Source organism: Nansenia antarctica, assembly GCF_963989245.1.
Source record: "Nansenia antarctica genome assembly, chromosome: 3".
Classification (NCBI taxonomy): Eukaryota; Metazoa; Chordata; class Actinopteri; order Argentiniformes; family Microstomatidae; genus Nansenia; species Nansenia antarctica.
Genome location: NC_137688.1, coordinates 9,751,068 through 9,766,067, shown reverse-complemented (window position 1 = coordinate 9,766,067; position 15,000 = coordinate 9,751,068). Strand labels below are relative to the sequence as shown.

Genomic DNA, 15,000 nt, shown 5'->3' with positions numbered 1-15,000 from the left:
TATGGTGAGTATGGGTCTCATGCCCACAAGAGTATCCTTGGAAACGCAGAATCTGTGACTCTGAGACTATGTATATATGCACGGCTAGCAGACAACATGCACTTTTGCCAGCCAAATCTCTCTCTCTCTCTCTCTCTCTCTCTCTCTCTCTCTCTCTCTCTCTCTCTCTCTCTCTCTCTCTCTCTCTCTCTCTTACAAGCTTGTGTAATGTGTTGATGCTGAAGTGTCACATGAATAGAAGTGATAGGTCGAGGTCTCATTACTCCTTGCTCAGCTCTTAGATTAAATGCTATGGTTGCAAAGTCAGGAATAAAGACAGAATGTTGAGGGACATATTATTTCTCTGTCTTGTGCTGTTGATCTGTGAATACTGAATAAGCTAACCATGAAGTCAGCACTCTCTCTCTCTATCTCTTCCTCTCTCTCTCTCTCTCTCTCTCTCTCTCTCTCTCTCTCTCTCTCTCTAACTCTCTCTCTCCCTCTTGCTTTCATTCTTTGCACATTGTGTCAATTAAATTACTTGGAGTCACATGGTTAATATTGAGATATGCTTTGCAATTAACAATGCATAGCCAAATGTCCTTGCCAACCCTTCATATTGTAACCGGCCAACCTATCAAGGCACTACACTGTAATTACAGTAGTACAACTTGAGATAATGATAACCTTAGGCTTTGCCTGGATCTCTTCATTATATAAATGATAATAATGACGTCCATTTCCTGCTGAACCCTCCAGGGGTTTGGGAGATTGAACCTCGCCACCTGACCTTCATCCGGGAGCTGGGGAACGGGCAGTTTGGAGTGGTGAAGCATGGGAAGTGGCAGGGCCAACACGACGTGGCCATCAAGATGATTAAAGAGGGCTCAATGTCAGAAGATGATTTCGTCGAGGAGGCCAAAGTCATGATGTAAGCTCTCAGTGAGTCGCAGTGTCATATAGATACCGTACATACAAGACATGCCGCTGTTACATCTATTCTCTTTTCGGTTGAACTAGGAATCTCCGCCACGAGAATCTGGTCCAGTTGTACGGTGTCTGCACCAAACAAAGGCCCATTTACATAGTCACTGAGTTCCTCTCCAACGGCTGCCTGCTCACTTACCTCCATGAAGGTCTGAAGCAGCACCCCTCCCCCATCCAGCTGCTGGAGATGTGTAAGGATGTGACTGAGGGCATGGCCTACCTGGAGTCTCACCAGTACCTACACAGAGACCTGGTAGGAGACACACTAACACAATAGTAATACTGTACTCTACTGTACTGTAAGTAAGCACTGCAAAAAGTACATCTAAGTAAGTAAATATCTTAAATCAAAGCTATATATGCCTGTTTTTGGTCTTACTTTTGTCGCACCAGTTTTAAGAAAACCTTGGCAAGTGAAATTTTCCTGTTCTGTTGGCAGATCATTTTGCTTATTTTAATTAATATATTTTTAATGTTATTGCTTTTTTTCTTGTTTTTGAGAGCTGACTTTTTTTGCTGTGAGCGTACTACTATACTACACCAGTCAGTCCTATTGTCTAACTGCAATTACATGACCTCTTCCTCAGGCCGCCCGAAACTGTTTGGTCGACACCAACGGAACCATTAAAGTGACTGACTTTGGACTGTCCAGGTAGAGTTTGTTCCTGCTGTCACCATTGACAAAGCACATCAACACACATTCAAAAAACAACGATCCATTGCTCTGTATTTCGTCTCATTTAAAGAGCCCCTCTCTCCGTCGTTTCAGGTATGTCTTGGATGACGAGTACACAAGCTCTGCGGGCTCTAAGTTCCCGGTCCGTTGGTCACCACCTGAAGTCCTCAACTATTGTAGATTCAGCAGCAAGTCAGACATCTGGTCTTATGGTCAGTCACGTCTAGATTACTTCTGTTTTTCATCCTCAGTTCTCATCTGATCACATGCACTGACATTACCTGGTCCTCAACAGGATGCCTAATGTGGGAGATATACACGTTGGGAAAGCTACCCTACGAACGGTTAAACAACACAGAAATAGTAGACAAGGTGCCCAGGGGCCTGCGCCTCTATCGACCGCAGTTGGCTAACGACAGGGTCTACGCCATCATGACGACTTGTTGGCATGAGGTAGGCGCACATAACTGGTAGCATAATGCAGATCTGATGGAAAGGCCGATAGCAAAATGCAAATACACTGAACGTTTTTGAATGTCAAATATGTCATCATAATATACAGTTGGTGAATCACATTCACGTTGTGTCTCTATTCTTGTATTGACTCGTAGAAGGCGGACGAGAGGCCCACCTTCCAGGAGCTGGCGGTGACAGTTCAGGACTTGCTCTATGAGCTGCAGTAGATTTGATCACACCATGCTGAGACTTAAGCTTCCCTCTGCCGGACAGACCCACTTCCTCATGCAGGGAGAAAACCCAAGACCTAATTCCCTCTGGGCTGAATCCATTATGAACCCTCAATCATTATGACCCTGGAGAAGTTTTTCAGCCATCTACACTTACTCTGGGAGAGCTATGTAGGCTTGACTATGGGAGTACTCTCAATGTGTCAAATACTGTATCATCTGAGGAATGGAGGAATGTTATATGTTATCTTTGTGTTCACTTTTACTTGCCACTGAAGATGTTGATGATCGCGGATGTGCTAGATATAAAATGTTCTTGAATACACATTGGGTTATTGTAGAATTATTATTATTATTATTGTTGTTGTTGTTGTTGTTGTTGTTGTTGTAATAACCGTTATAAATATTATATTATGTAATTGTAAAACGACATCCAATAAAGTATGTTTCTTTCTCTGGCATTTTATTTAGATTATATTAATATTCCTCATGTGTGTTTGTCTACACTGAAACTGTACATAGAAATACCTTTTGATTGAATTATGTGTATGGTTTCATTAAATTATTGAGGAAAAAGTCCCTTTCATTGAGCACATTTCATGTTTTTGTTTCTCTGGGACTGGGATTTCATTTGGATTAATGCTATATCCCTTATGTCTGTCTGTCCATCCACTGAAATCTAAAAAGAAATATATATTTTAAATTGACAATGTGTGTGAATTATTCAGGATAAGCTCAGTGTTGTTGAGCTTCGGGGTGGCAGATGACGAGTTGAGAAAGCTTGAACACAAAATATCTTTGGTCACGTCATTCGTGAAGCACATCCCCGCAACCAATGGAAATGAGTGGTACTACATGGGACCTTCTGATTGGTCCGACCATGTTCCGGTTCCCGTGGTGCTTTTAGCCTATCCATACACGTGAAGGTCAGGAACTGCATTGGCAATACTTGACAATTGTCAAATTGTACCTGTGTAATCTATCCAATATACTTGCGATTTATTTGGGTCGAAACATGGAGAACCCAGGAGCGACAGCTGATCCTCAGCTTCAGCAGTTCATCGAAGTGGAGTCCCAGAAACAAAGGTTTCAGCAGCTGGTCCATCAGATGACAGAAGTGTGTTGGGTAAGACGAGCTTCAGGACAGAGACATTGTTGCCCTTTTAAAAAGATGAAACACCTGCGATCTAGCTCCTGAAAAGCATGAGGATAGACACCGCTAATGACACAGGGGACATAAAAGCATCCTTGCGAACACGTGATCGTACTATGGCCATGTTTCGTACGATCACGTGTTCACAAGGATGCTTTTATGTCCTCTGTGTCATTAACGGTGCATATCTGCATGCTTTTCAGGAGCTAGATGCACTATGTTCTCTGTGGCCTAGGTGGCCGTACAACAGTCTGTGATGCTCTTCACCTTGGTGCTGCAATTAAACAGTGTTCACCAGATGCATGTGTAGTCTATATACTACCAATGACGTATACTTGTTGTAGGTTACACACCTGAAACATTGTACCTTTTGATGACAGCATAGCTGTGGTCTCTATGGTTCAAATGATTGATGTCCATGCATGAATTAGTAGTACTAAATGTCTCTCTTATCTTCCCAACAGGAGAAGTGCATGGACAAACCTGGGCCAAAGCTGGACTCCAGAACAGAGATCTGCTTTGTGAACTGCGTGGAGCGCTTCATTGACACTAGCCAGTTCATCCTCAACAGATTGGAGCAGACCCAGAGGAGTAAGGGCTCCTTCTCCGAGTCCTTGTCCGAATAGCAACGCCTATACTACCGAAAGGACTGACAATACAGATGCAGACAGCCACATATTCCAACTGTGGCATATTATGGCCATGCCAGCTTTCTATATGGTGCAATAAGAACTGTCACAACAGAACTTGTCACAACTTGGGGGAAAGGATCATGAAGTATGACTGTGTGTTGATGATAAAAGTGCCTCAGGTTTGATCCTTGTATCATGTCACCCAAGTCGAATATAAGTGTTGACTTTCTCTCTCACCAAGTGGGACAGAGATAAAAAGCATGTCAAAGTGAAATTCTGGTCAGTTGTTCATAACTGTGGAAACTCCTCGTGGGTCACATCCTAGAATAAGCCCTACATTTGTCTGCTCTGATAACATCTGATCCCTGACTGATGCATGTGGCCGTCCTGGGGCAGAAGCCAGACATCTGGGTCATCAACTCTTTCAACCACCTTCTTGGAAAGCCAACCAGACTTACTTCATTACCGAATCAACAGTGTGTCTTGTTCGAAAAAAACCTGGCTAAAATAAGTGTTCAGTTGTACATAATATGCAATAAAAGAAAAACCCATTGTCTGCCCACTGTCATGCATACATTTGAAATGCTAACAGATGATTACACTGAAGACATTCGTATTGACCTTATAATATTGAGTGAGGGTCCGAGAGTTGTATCAAAGAATTAGATTCAAGATTCAAGATATTTTGTTCACAGAATTATTTAATAATCACAGTGTGTTATAAATCATTGATTATGTGAGAGTAATTTACAGCTTGGACATTAGGAATGCATTCATAAGGGGTGCCTCAGTTAATACTGATGTTCACATCCATCATCAACATATAGGTATGACATTGAGGTATTACAGTAACTTTGCCATCTGATTTCATTCAATCTACATAATCAGTCACTTTTAGAGACGTAAACAGAAAATTGAACCACATGAAGAAGGATATGTCTTAAGGCCTTTTTAAAAATACATTTACACAGCAGTTCTACATAAATATTGTATAGAATACAGTTAGTCGGAAAAACAGTAGAAGGCACTAGTTGGTACATTTAAAAAATTATTAAATCTTAAGACTGAAAACGTATACATTCACTTTGTTTACACTGTCCTCCAATAGAAAGACTACGTTTTCTACATACATGGCACTACATTTCTCGCAGGAACACATTAACATTCCACAGTTCTATATATACCAAACTACTCATTTCGACAACAAGGCAGACAGTTTATTCTAATTTTCTACATTAAACGTTGTAATTCTAATGCTTTTAGCATAGTCAAATGTTTTTGGTATATGGACCATGGAAGAAAGAAGAGGTTCTTTGTCTTTGGTCCCCCCCCCAAAAAATCTATGTGGTCACTGTTGAGTGCATGAAAGTTAAAGCAAGGCAAAAAATATATTCAGTGCTTATTGCAGTTTAAGTCAATCTGTCAAGACAGATTTAGTAACCTCACTTGTCTATGAGGGAGTGTGAACGTAAAACAAACAGTGGGAAATGCTTTTGGTTGGCCTCTGTATATATTAAGTGGCAACAAAGCTATTATTCCTTCTCATCGAGCTCTCTGGTGGGTAACCCCCCTTGGAGCTCTGCTCTCTAGCCAGTTTGGCCTCCCCCTCCGCCCCCTCCTCGCAGGTCAGGGCCACGAAGGGCTGCTGGCCCCAGGGGGAGCCCTGAGGGCCCTTCCGCACAAACTGCGGGAGGGAGTCCCAGGTGAAGGTGATGTCCTTGAAGGCGTGCAGGAGGAAGATGCCCAGGATGATGGTGAGGAAGCCGCTGACGGTCCCCACGGCGCCGTCCGTGGTCATGCTCAACCACTCCTTGAAGAGGATGGCGGAGCAGGCCATGACGGAGGTGGTGAAGAACACGTAGTAGATGGGCGTGACGATGGAGGTGTTGAAGATGTCCAGGGCCTTGTTCAGGTAGCTGATCTGGATGCTGACGCAGATCACCAGGCAGACCAGCAGAGACCAGAAGAGGGGCTCCTTCAGAGCGGCCGTGCCGGCGAACAGCTCCTTGATGCCGATGCCCAGGCCTTTCACGCACGACACCGACAGGGAGCCAATCACGGAACAGATCAGGATGTAGACCAGCACGTTCTTGTGGCCGTAGCGCGGGGCGATGGCGAAGATGAGGATCAGGCTGCTCACCACGATGCACACAGCGAACACGATGAACCCTGGGATGTATGATAGAATGTTAAGATGGACTTCATTCTGCCGATGCAGCAACATTCTACACTACAGGATAGGCTATTCTTACATGTGTCCATAACAAGATCAGTGGCTTTTTAACCTCTAATCTCTGGACCGGCATAGGTACTGTAAATGGTTAATGGTTAATCTTAATTCAAGCAAGGACTCAAGTAAGGCCTGAAGGAGAATGTCCCATTACTTGCACAGCGCATTGTATGCAGGGTTCCCACACCTTCTGAAACATCAAATTCAAGCACCTTTCAAGGACCTTTCCCGACTCAATTCCCTCAAATTCAAGGACCCAACACGGCATAGTTTGAGACAGATCTAGATGAGAATTTATATAATAGGAACTATCCGCTCACAGACGACAATTAAAAAGAGAGGCTTGAATGTGTGAACAGAACACTAGATGGTCTCTACCACAGCACAGCAAAACAATATATTGTGAAATGTGTAAAGTTATCATCTCAATACAGAGACTTATTAACTTGTTGACGAGCTAAGTATATATTTTTTGAATATATATATATATATGTTACGGTACATGTGGGAATACGGTACATGTGGGAAAACTAGGGTTAGGGTTAGGTGCTACGTGGACTTGGTACATGCTGGCATGTCTAACCCTAACCCTACCCCTAACCGTTGCACCCTAGCACCTAACCCTAACCCTAGTTTTCCCACATGTACCGTCTTCCCACATGTACCGTAACATATATATATATATATTTTTTTAGAGAGAGGGGAATTCAAGAACTTTCAAATGTCTGTTTTCAAAAACTTTTAAGACCTTGATTTTTTTTCTTCTCAAATTCACAAACTTTCAAGGATTTCAAGGACCCGTGGGAACCCTGTGTATGATGTACCTGGGTCTTTGAGCTTCTCAGCCATGACACTGAGAGAGGCCACCTCCTCCTCCAGCGGGGCGTGGATGACCATCACCGTGGAGCCCAGGATGCACAGCAGGCAGCCGATCTTCCCATGAACGTTCAACCGCTCGTTGAGGAAATATGAGGCAAGCACGGCACTGGAGGAAGGAGGTAGAAAAAACACTATTATTAATGAGCTTGTGTTGTTGTGGTCGTCATCATTTCTATCATCCTGGGTTTAAAAAAAGGGACACATTCTGCACAATATTGCCAATTTATGAGGCCTAGGTAGGAAAATGTGCAACTACCGACAACACAACATACAAGTCCCCAACACAACATACCAGTCCCCAACACAACATAGAGAAACTAAGTCCCCAACACAACATAGAGAAACTAAGTTCCCAGACATTTACCTCACCAGGACGCTCATGGCCCCCAGTGGCGTCACCAGTGTGGCTGGGGCAAACGCATACGCAGCAAAGTTAGCTGCCTCCCCTGCTCCCACTGAAACACAGACGCCAACATTAGTTTGAGATGATATATGGGAAAACGTATACAAGACAGCCCTACTGTATATATAGGGGGTGGTGAGTTTTAATAATCATTTTCATTGTGCCTAGGCCTACATGATGTGCAAATGTGATCTTTTGGAGGAATGTGGACTTCAAAGATTTTCATAGGACTAAGTGTGGGTTCTGCATCATCTCAAAGGACTACCAGCAAAAATACCAAACCCACAACAACCTCCCTTTCTCTTTGAAGACAAAGACCGCAATGTTGTGTGAGGAAGGACAGGAAGCATTGTGCTGCTACTACAGGGTTACAAAATACGTACAGTACTGTGCATTTCAGCATGGGTGATTATCAGATCAAATAAAACAATTGTAAACAAAAAACATTCAGCACTTACTTAATATTAGTCCTGCCCACCACATCCACTCCTTGAGGTAAGCATACCCTCCTTGTCCTTTGAAATACACAATGAAATGCAAGTTATGTTGCAAGGTTCGGCCATGGAGACAGAATACAAATCACATCATATACCATTTTTAAAAGTATTATTATTATTATTATTAGTGTGGTCTATATAGAGTTGAATTTGTGTTGGGAATTTGTATTAAAATAACTAGAAGTGATAAATCATGTACTATGTGCTCATTTAAATAATATGTGACTGAGGTCAGTAACATTTGCTATGACCACCACAGTGATGTTAACCACATGTATGAAGTGATCACTGCTGACCTGCCCTCATGGAGCCCTTCCCGGCCAGCCTCAGCAGACCCTTCTTCTTCAGGATGAAGCTGCCTCCGATGAAGACGCTGGAGCTCACCGCCAGGCACAGGCCGGTGTAGAAGTCCGTGCGGTTCGCGACTCCGAAATCCATCTGGAAAAAACAGCATCACTTTTCTTAAGAAGAATCTGTAAGGCGATCAACTTCTCCAGTATCGATTTAATTGAGTCGTCACTTACAAGCGAGTTCGTTTAATCTCAACGAGACGTTCTTGATATCACTTCTTAAGATGATATGATCCAATCAAATATTAGGCACCACTACTGAACTGTTCATTAAGATAATATTTATTCAAGCACATCAGCAAGCAATAATAGTTCATTTCCATGGAAAAGAGTCTTTTCTAGTTTCACCTCTGCAGGCCTATCTCAGCTAGCCGTCAACAAGTTAACTGCAGTGGCTCCACTAAAACAAGAGTCCCTCTCACCTCCGCACATAGTCCTTTATACAATTCATTAAACATTTTGGGCTGGGTGATGCCCCCCCCCCCCCTCTATCTGGTAGTTTTCCAAGTGTCAGCACAAATCCGTTGCAGCTGCAGAAAGTCTTCTCGTTAGCATTGGCCTTCAATTCTTCTCCTGTGTGGGTGCGAGAGTGTATGTATGTTATCAGCTTGAGTGTCCTGCTAGCATCTCGTTCCCATGGTGATATCGTACTTTGTATGAGCAGAGCATTGTGTCAGTGTCCTTATCAGAATGTCTTGTTATCAGAATGTCTTGTGAAAACACAACTATTGAAGTTACACAGTAATATTAGGATTCGATTTACAAGTTAGAAGAATAGACTTATCATTAATCATTAGTTATGAAAGTACAGAAAAATAGAATATTATAACAGCAGGTGTAAAATGGTTGTTAGCACATAGGTAAAAATAAGTAATTTACAGGCAGTTTGAATCATAAAACGTTCTTTTAGTCAGGAGCTTGTATTTCTTCTTGTCGCTCAAAAACAGAACCTCTCTTTTGGCTTTGCGTGACCTTCCTATTGTTCTCAACTGACCGCATTCACATATTTAAATGAGCACATAGTACATGATTTATCACTTCTAGTTATTTTAATACAAATTCCCAACAAATCTGAAGAAATCAATGAAGTATAAATAATAATTATCATAGTTCAGAACACCATTCTTCTCTCCCTTCCTTCTACAAAAAATGATACTTTTCTTTCTGAATCACGTGATGATGGGTGTGCTTCACAGATGATTCCAATACAGGAACGTTTTTAGTTGAAAGAAACAGAAACATCATCCAGAGATGACTGATTGATAATAGTGCATAGATGTTTGGCTTAGACACAAGAGTTATACATCTGATCTCACCTTCCTGGCTTGTTCTGCCCATATAATCGGAGTCAGGAGACGATCTGCTTCAACAAGTGAGACGTGAGTTTCTCCAGCTCTTGTCTCTCTTACCAGGCGGTGAGACTCTTCACACTTCTACTCGTTGCAACAGATGAAATCAACTTGATTTCAGAAATGATCGAGTCAAATGTGTCGACCATGATCAGTGGTAAACATGGACCAACTTCAAATATGCACTTCTAAACGGACACATTAAACGTTGATCGTTTTTTGTTGACAGCTAGGGGGGTGTAACGTCACGTGTCCCCTCGGAAACTAGGAGGCGCTTCCCTGTTGGTGACGTTCAACTTGCTTCTGATTGGTTAGAACAACTTTTCAACCAATGATCATGTCTGTGTGTCTCCTAATGTTCTCAACATACATGACACCCTGAGACGAGAGACTTTGGGGCTTCTTATTGCATTCAAGAGACAGCCTGCTGGGGAACTACTTTCTCATGTCATGTTAAAAGTTGACAGAAATTATGAAAACTTGTTGATAATTATTATCCCCGAGTTTCCCCCCGATCGCCCTCGTCTGATCCGATTGGTCGTTTTATGGCGAAAGGCGGAACCTGTGGTCCAGCAACGGTCTGTGATTGGCTAAAGACGGGACACGGGTTTTGTGGTAACCGGAAGAAAAGCTAACCTTGACATGGGATGAGGAAGGAAACGAAACACACATGTTACCATTTCACAACTGTCGTCAAAGAAGGATTATCAACCGAATTACCAAAGAAAATGACTGGGATTACTAAAAGACACTTCAATAACTGTGCCGACACGTGTCTCGTGTTTCTACAAACACATGGCCTGTCTGGAATGAAGATCTGTGTGGGAGACTTGCTGCTTAGCTAAGCTGAATGTTACAGTAGAATGAAATATCGTGACGTTAGAATTATAAGTTTCTATCTCCATTTTTGTCAAAATTGAGTTTTTTACATAATCTGACCCATTAGGTGTTTACTAATGCCTGTGTATTTTTAAAATGTTGACATTTTTTGTTTAGTAATTCATAAAATACAAAGGTTCCATCTCCCAAAACATAATGGAATGTAAAAACTTTGATGCTCAATATCTCTGAACTGCCCTAAACGGAGATAGAACCTTATCATTCTAAGCTCACGATATGCAGAACTGGATAATCATTCACAACCTGTCATAGTTGTGCCTTATGATGAAGCCATATCTCTCCTTAATTAGAAACGTTGAGGTTGCACAGAGATTTCTATCAAGTAATGCCACAAGAAGTGCATCTCCCTCATCTGCAAAATGGAATTCCCAGAGGCTCATGGTGAGATGCATGGGCACAGGCATCCCCAGAGAAGACAGGATGTATTACATCACCACCCCTATCTTCTACGTCAATGCTTCCCCTCACATTGGACACCTGTACTCTGCTGTGGCTGCCGACTACCTGCACAGGTATAAGCTTCTACGTGGGTTCAACTCAAAATTCGCCACAGGTATGAGCAAAAAACACAAGGGAATCATTCACAGTGTGGTAAGGGAAGTTGGGTATCTTGTGGTAATGATGACATCTTTGTATTTCAGGTACTGATGAGCACGGCCTCAAAATCCAACAAGCTGCTGACGCTGCCGGGCTCGATCCCCTGTCCTTCTGCACCGAGGTGTCGGAGAGATTCAAACACCTGTTCAGGAGCTGCAACATCTCCTACACAGACTACATCAGGACCACAGAGGAGAGACACCGCCGCGCAGTGGAACACTTCTGGGCTGTGCTTCAGAGTAAAGGATTCATCTATAAGGGGAGTTATGAAGGCTGGTACTCTACGCAGGATGAGAGCTTCCTCACACCGTCACAGGTGGGCGACACCACAGACTCAGCAGGGAAGGAGATCAAGATATCCCTGGAGAGTGGCCATAAGGTACTAAGTGACTAATGAATTAATCATTAATAATCAAGCTTCAGCATCATCAACATTTAGTAACAAAGCACTCCAGCATCATCAAGGTACAGTAAGACCCACCCCCTCCCCTCCCCATAACGCCATAAACATAGTCCTAATCTGTCTGTTTCATTGCAGGTGGAGTGGATGAAGGAGGACAACTACATGTTCCGTCTGTCTGAGTTCCGGCCCCAGCTGCAGGCGTGGCTGAGAGGGAACCCCGGAGCTGTGCAGCCAGAACGGTTCCACCACGCGGTTCTCCACTGGCTGCAGGAGGATCTCCCTGACCTCTCTGTGTCTCGCCAGAGAAGTCGCCTCCAGTGGGGCATTCCTGTTCCTGGTGACCCAGACCAGACCACCTATGTGTGGTTGGACGCTCTAGTCAACTACCTCACAGTAGCCGGTTACCCAGACACGCATGCTCAATGGTGGGGTGCCGCCCATCATGTTGTGGGGAAGGACATTCTGAGATTCCACGCCATCTATTGGCCAGCGTTCCTACTGGCAGCTGACTTGCCCCTCCCGCGGACGATACACGTGCACTCCCATTGGACGGTAGGGGGGAAGAAAATGTCCAAAAGCTTGGGGAATGTGGTGGATCCTCTCGAGAGGTCACAAACCTTCACTACTGACGGCATGAGGTACTTCCTCCTGCGACAGGGCGTCCCAGACTCGGACTGTGACTATGACGACGACAAGGTCATAAAACTACTCAACTCTGAGCTGGCGGACTCTCTGGGTGGTCTTCTCAACCGCTGCGCGGCCCCCGCTCTCAACCCAGCTCAGGTGTACCCCGACTTCTGCACCGACTCCTTCCCCGGTGAATCGAGTGAGGGACTTAAGGGCAGGGCTGTAGCTGAAGACTACCGTATGCTGGATGCTGTGGCCGGACTGCCAGCTGTGGTCGAGCGACATTATGAGAGCATGCATGTCTACAAAGCTCTGGAGGCCATCAGCGGTTGCGTGAGGCAGACCAATGGTTTCGTCCAGCGTCATACTCCCTGGAAGCTGGACAGAGGTGACAGGAGAGACCGGCTGTGGCTGGACACCGTCCTCCACGTGTCCCTGGAGTGCTTGAGGATCTATGGAACCCTCCTCCAGCCCGTCGTCCCAGAGATAGCGGACAAGCTTCTGTCAAGGCTGGGGGTGGAGCCAGGGGAGAGGAGCTGGGCTGCTTTGAACTTCCTGGCCAAGTATCAGGGAACGGACTGCCCCTTTGAGGGGAGACCATTGGGTGCTGACACTGGTGTGCTTTTTGGTCGTTTGGAAAGACCAAATGTAGATAACAGGAGACAACACAAGAAAATGAAGAAAGACACAAAATAGACATCATAAGCTTGAAAATATGTTTAGCAATGATGTTTGTCATTGTGATACGTTGGTGTTTTGGTGAATAAATGACATTGATAAGGTTAACAAGTGTACAGCCTTATATTTCCATACTAGGTGAGCTAACAATAACTATAAGGTGGCAAATAGACCAAATCATAAATAAAATGTAAACATCTGCTTCTTTATCAGCATTTACTCCCGGATGTAACCAAGGGGTGTCCTGTGATCCAGCTTCCTCTTGATTTCTTTCTTTCATCTGAAAGTGGCACTGGTTGCATGGACAACGCTTGTTACTACACACCATGGTCACCAGCTGGTCTCTGATGCTCAAGTACTTCTTTCTGTACAGAAGAAGGTCACTTCTTGTCCTTCTCATAGATCTCCACATTCAGGTCATCCTACTCTAGTCAACTTGCTGTAGTACTGCCTGCTGTCATGAGTCTCAACCCAACAGTGTTTGTAGAACTCCTGCAGTCACCCACATCAGTATCATATTCTCAGTCACCCACATCAGTATCATATTCTCAGTCACCCACATCAATATCATATTCTCAGTCACCCACATCAATATCATCCTCACTGACAGTCACTGATGGTAAAGACCACAGGCTTTGTCTTAGCCTGTCCAAAGAAGACTGAAGTCAGAATTTGCACCAAACTCCCATGGCAACAATGGAGACAAACATTCCAAATCTAGGGTCTCTTAGGAATAGCAATTTTCATTTATATCATAACAATTCAAACAAAAACATTCCAAATTCTACAGTCTCTTAGGAATAAGAAACTTTCATTTATATCATAACGATTCAAACAAAAACATTCCAAATTCTATGGTCTCTTCAGAATTACAAAAGCCTTAGCAACTATGACAAAACAATATTCTAGATTCTAGTGTTCATGAATTCAGATTAGTTGGTTTTAGCAACAATAAGAGGATGCATACATTCAAAATTCTATTCCATAATGATGATTATGAATGAGCTCATGTTAGCAATGACATGTGTTTCAGTCTGGACGTTCAGCAGACTTCACCAGGATAAAAAGAATGCAACAAACCGAAGTACACGACATAAAAACTGACATGATTTTTAATGAGAAATACACGAAACTGAAAAATTGTACAAATTGAAATAAAATAAAAAATTGCATTATTCTTATAATTTCTTGTACTTCTTTTTTACATAAACTCTTCCATTATTCTTCATGATCATTATATTTCACAGCACAATCCCTCCTTGGATTTCAGAATTACATGATTGAAGTTGAGATGGTCCAAACTGCATGTTGCCTCTGTGGTTGAGTTGTGGTTTGTCCAGTCTTTTTGGCCAATCGCAGCTTTCCCTCCTAAGAGCCTACGCCTCTACAACAGGGCCTGCACGGCATTGGACAATCTATCTGCCAATCTACAGGCCTGAGGACACTCCCACACACAGGGTCTCCCTATCCTCCACACTACTATACACAAGCACTATCAGTAAAATGAGTTGGTGTTCTGTCCAGGTTGTGTATCTGAGAAAAGAAATAACCGGGTTAATCAAGGCAACCCCAAAAAAATGGTAAGATAAGATATTTCTACAAAGATGCACAATATGGAGCAAAAGCCCTGCGACTAACATTGATACGGGTAACCATTTCACTTTCATCTTCATAGACCCACATAAAACTACAAGGTGGCATTATAATGCCAGGCTACAGTCTGCATCATCAACAGTCAAATGGTCACGGATGGATGAAACTATCAAAGATTATGAAAGAACTGCCCGAAGGTCATTGTAACGGATGTCTGCTTACTTGAGAGCTGCTGTTGGAGCTGCCTGACCAGCGCTGCAGTCTGCTGCTGCTGTTGAGTCTGCTGCATGCCCTGCCGCGGGAACTGGGCCACAGAGACACACACACACACACAAACAACATGTTTAGCACTGTGCTTCGTTCAACGTTTGTACAGACAGT

At 43.5% G+C, this 15,000-nt stretch overlaps 5 protein-coding genes across 5 annotated transcripts in view; 3 read left to right on the top strand and 2 right to left on the bottom strand.

Annotated features, from left to right (window-relative positions):
* The window catches only part of btk (Bruton agammaglobulinemia tyrosine kinase), a gene marked incomplete at both ends in the record, with an annotated part of 6,283 nt that extends 3,958 nt beyond the window's left edge, over window positions 1-2,325 (top strand). Inside the window, 7 exons of the mRNA XM_080525077.1 lie at window positions 1-4; window positions 739-910; window positions 1,000-1,219; window positions 1,554-1,618; window positions 1,736-1,854; window positions 1,938-2,095; window positions 2,254-2,325. The exon at window positions 1-4 is cut by the window's left edge and continues 71 nt beyond it. Of these exons, the coding sequence (XP_080381203.1) occupies window positions 1-4; window positions 739-910; window positions 1,000-1,219; window positions 1,554-1,618; window positions 1,736-1,854; window positions 1,938-2,095; window positions 2,254-2,325 (810 nt within the window). The remainder of the gene's footprint in view (window positions 5-738; window positions 911-999; window positions 1,220-1,553; window positions 1,619-1,735; window positions 1,855-1,937; window positions 2,096-2,253) is intronic.
* Window positions 2,326-3,241: 916 nt separating this feature from the next.
* Window positions 3,242-4,657, top strand: timm8a (translocase of inner mitochondrial membrane 8 homolog A (yeast)). The gene is made up of 2 exons (XM_080525902.1): window positions 3,242-3,454; window positions 3,946-4,657. The coding sequence occupies exons 1-2, from the start codon at window positions 3,344-3,346 to the stop codon at window positions 4,105-4,107; spliced, it is 273 nt and encodes a 90-aa protein (XP_080382028.1). The 5' UTR covers window positions 3,242-3,343; the 3' UTR covers window positions 4,108-4,657.
* Window positions 4,658-4,857: 200 nt separating this feature from the next.
* On the bottom strand, window positions 4,858-9,824 carry LOC308154657 (magnesium transporter NIPA2). The gene is made up of 6 exons (XM_080527833.1): window positions 9,789-9,824; window positions 8,419-8,560; window positions 8,084-8,140; window positions 7,587-7,677; window positions 7,168-7,328; window positions 4,858-6,282 (listed from the first exon to the last, which is right to left on the bottom strand). The coding sequence occupies exons 2-6, from the start codon at window positions 8,558-8,560 to the stop codon at window positions 5,627-5,629; spliced, it is 1,107 nt and encodes a 368-aa protein (XP_080383959.1). The 5' UTR covers window positions 9,789-9,824; the 3' UTR covers window positions 4,858-5,626.
* Window positions 9,825-10,982: 1,158 nt separating this feature from the next.
* On the top strand, window positions 10,983-13,044 carry mars2 (methionyl-tRNA synthetase 2, mitochondrial; the record flags this gene model as incomplete). Its single annotated transcript, XM_080526892.1, has 3 exons — window positions 10,983-11,274; window positions 11,363-11,697; window positions 11,857-13,044. 3 exons carry the CDS (start codon window positions 10,983-10,985, stop codon window positions 13,042-13,044), a joined length of 1,815 nt encoding a protein of 604 aa, XP_080383018.1.
* A 1,025-nt stretch (window positions 13,045-14,069) lies between these two features.
* med12 (mediator complex subunit 12) overlaps window positions 14,070-15,000 on the bottom strand; it is a 29,926-nt gene continuing 28,995 nt past the window's right edge. Inside the window, exons 42-43 of the mRNA XM_080526796.1 lie at window positions 14,842-14,923; window positions 14,070-14,559 (exon numbers count right to left, since the gene is read on the bottom strand). Of these exons, the coding sequence (XP_080382922.1) occupies window positions 14,522-14,559; window positions 14,842-14,923 (120 nt within the window). The 3' untranslated portion in view covers window positions 14,070-14,521. The remainder of the gene's footprint in view (window positions 14,560-14,841; window positions 14,924-15,000) is intronic.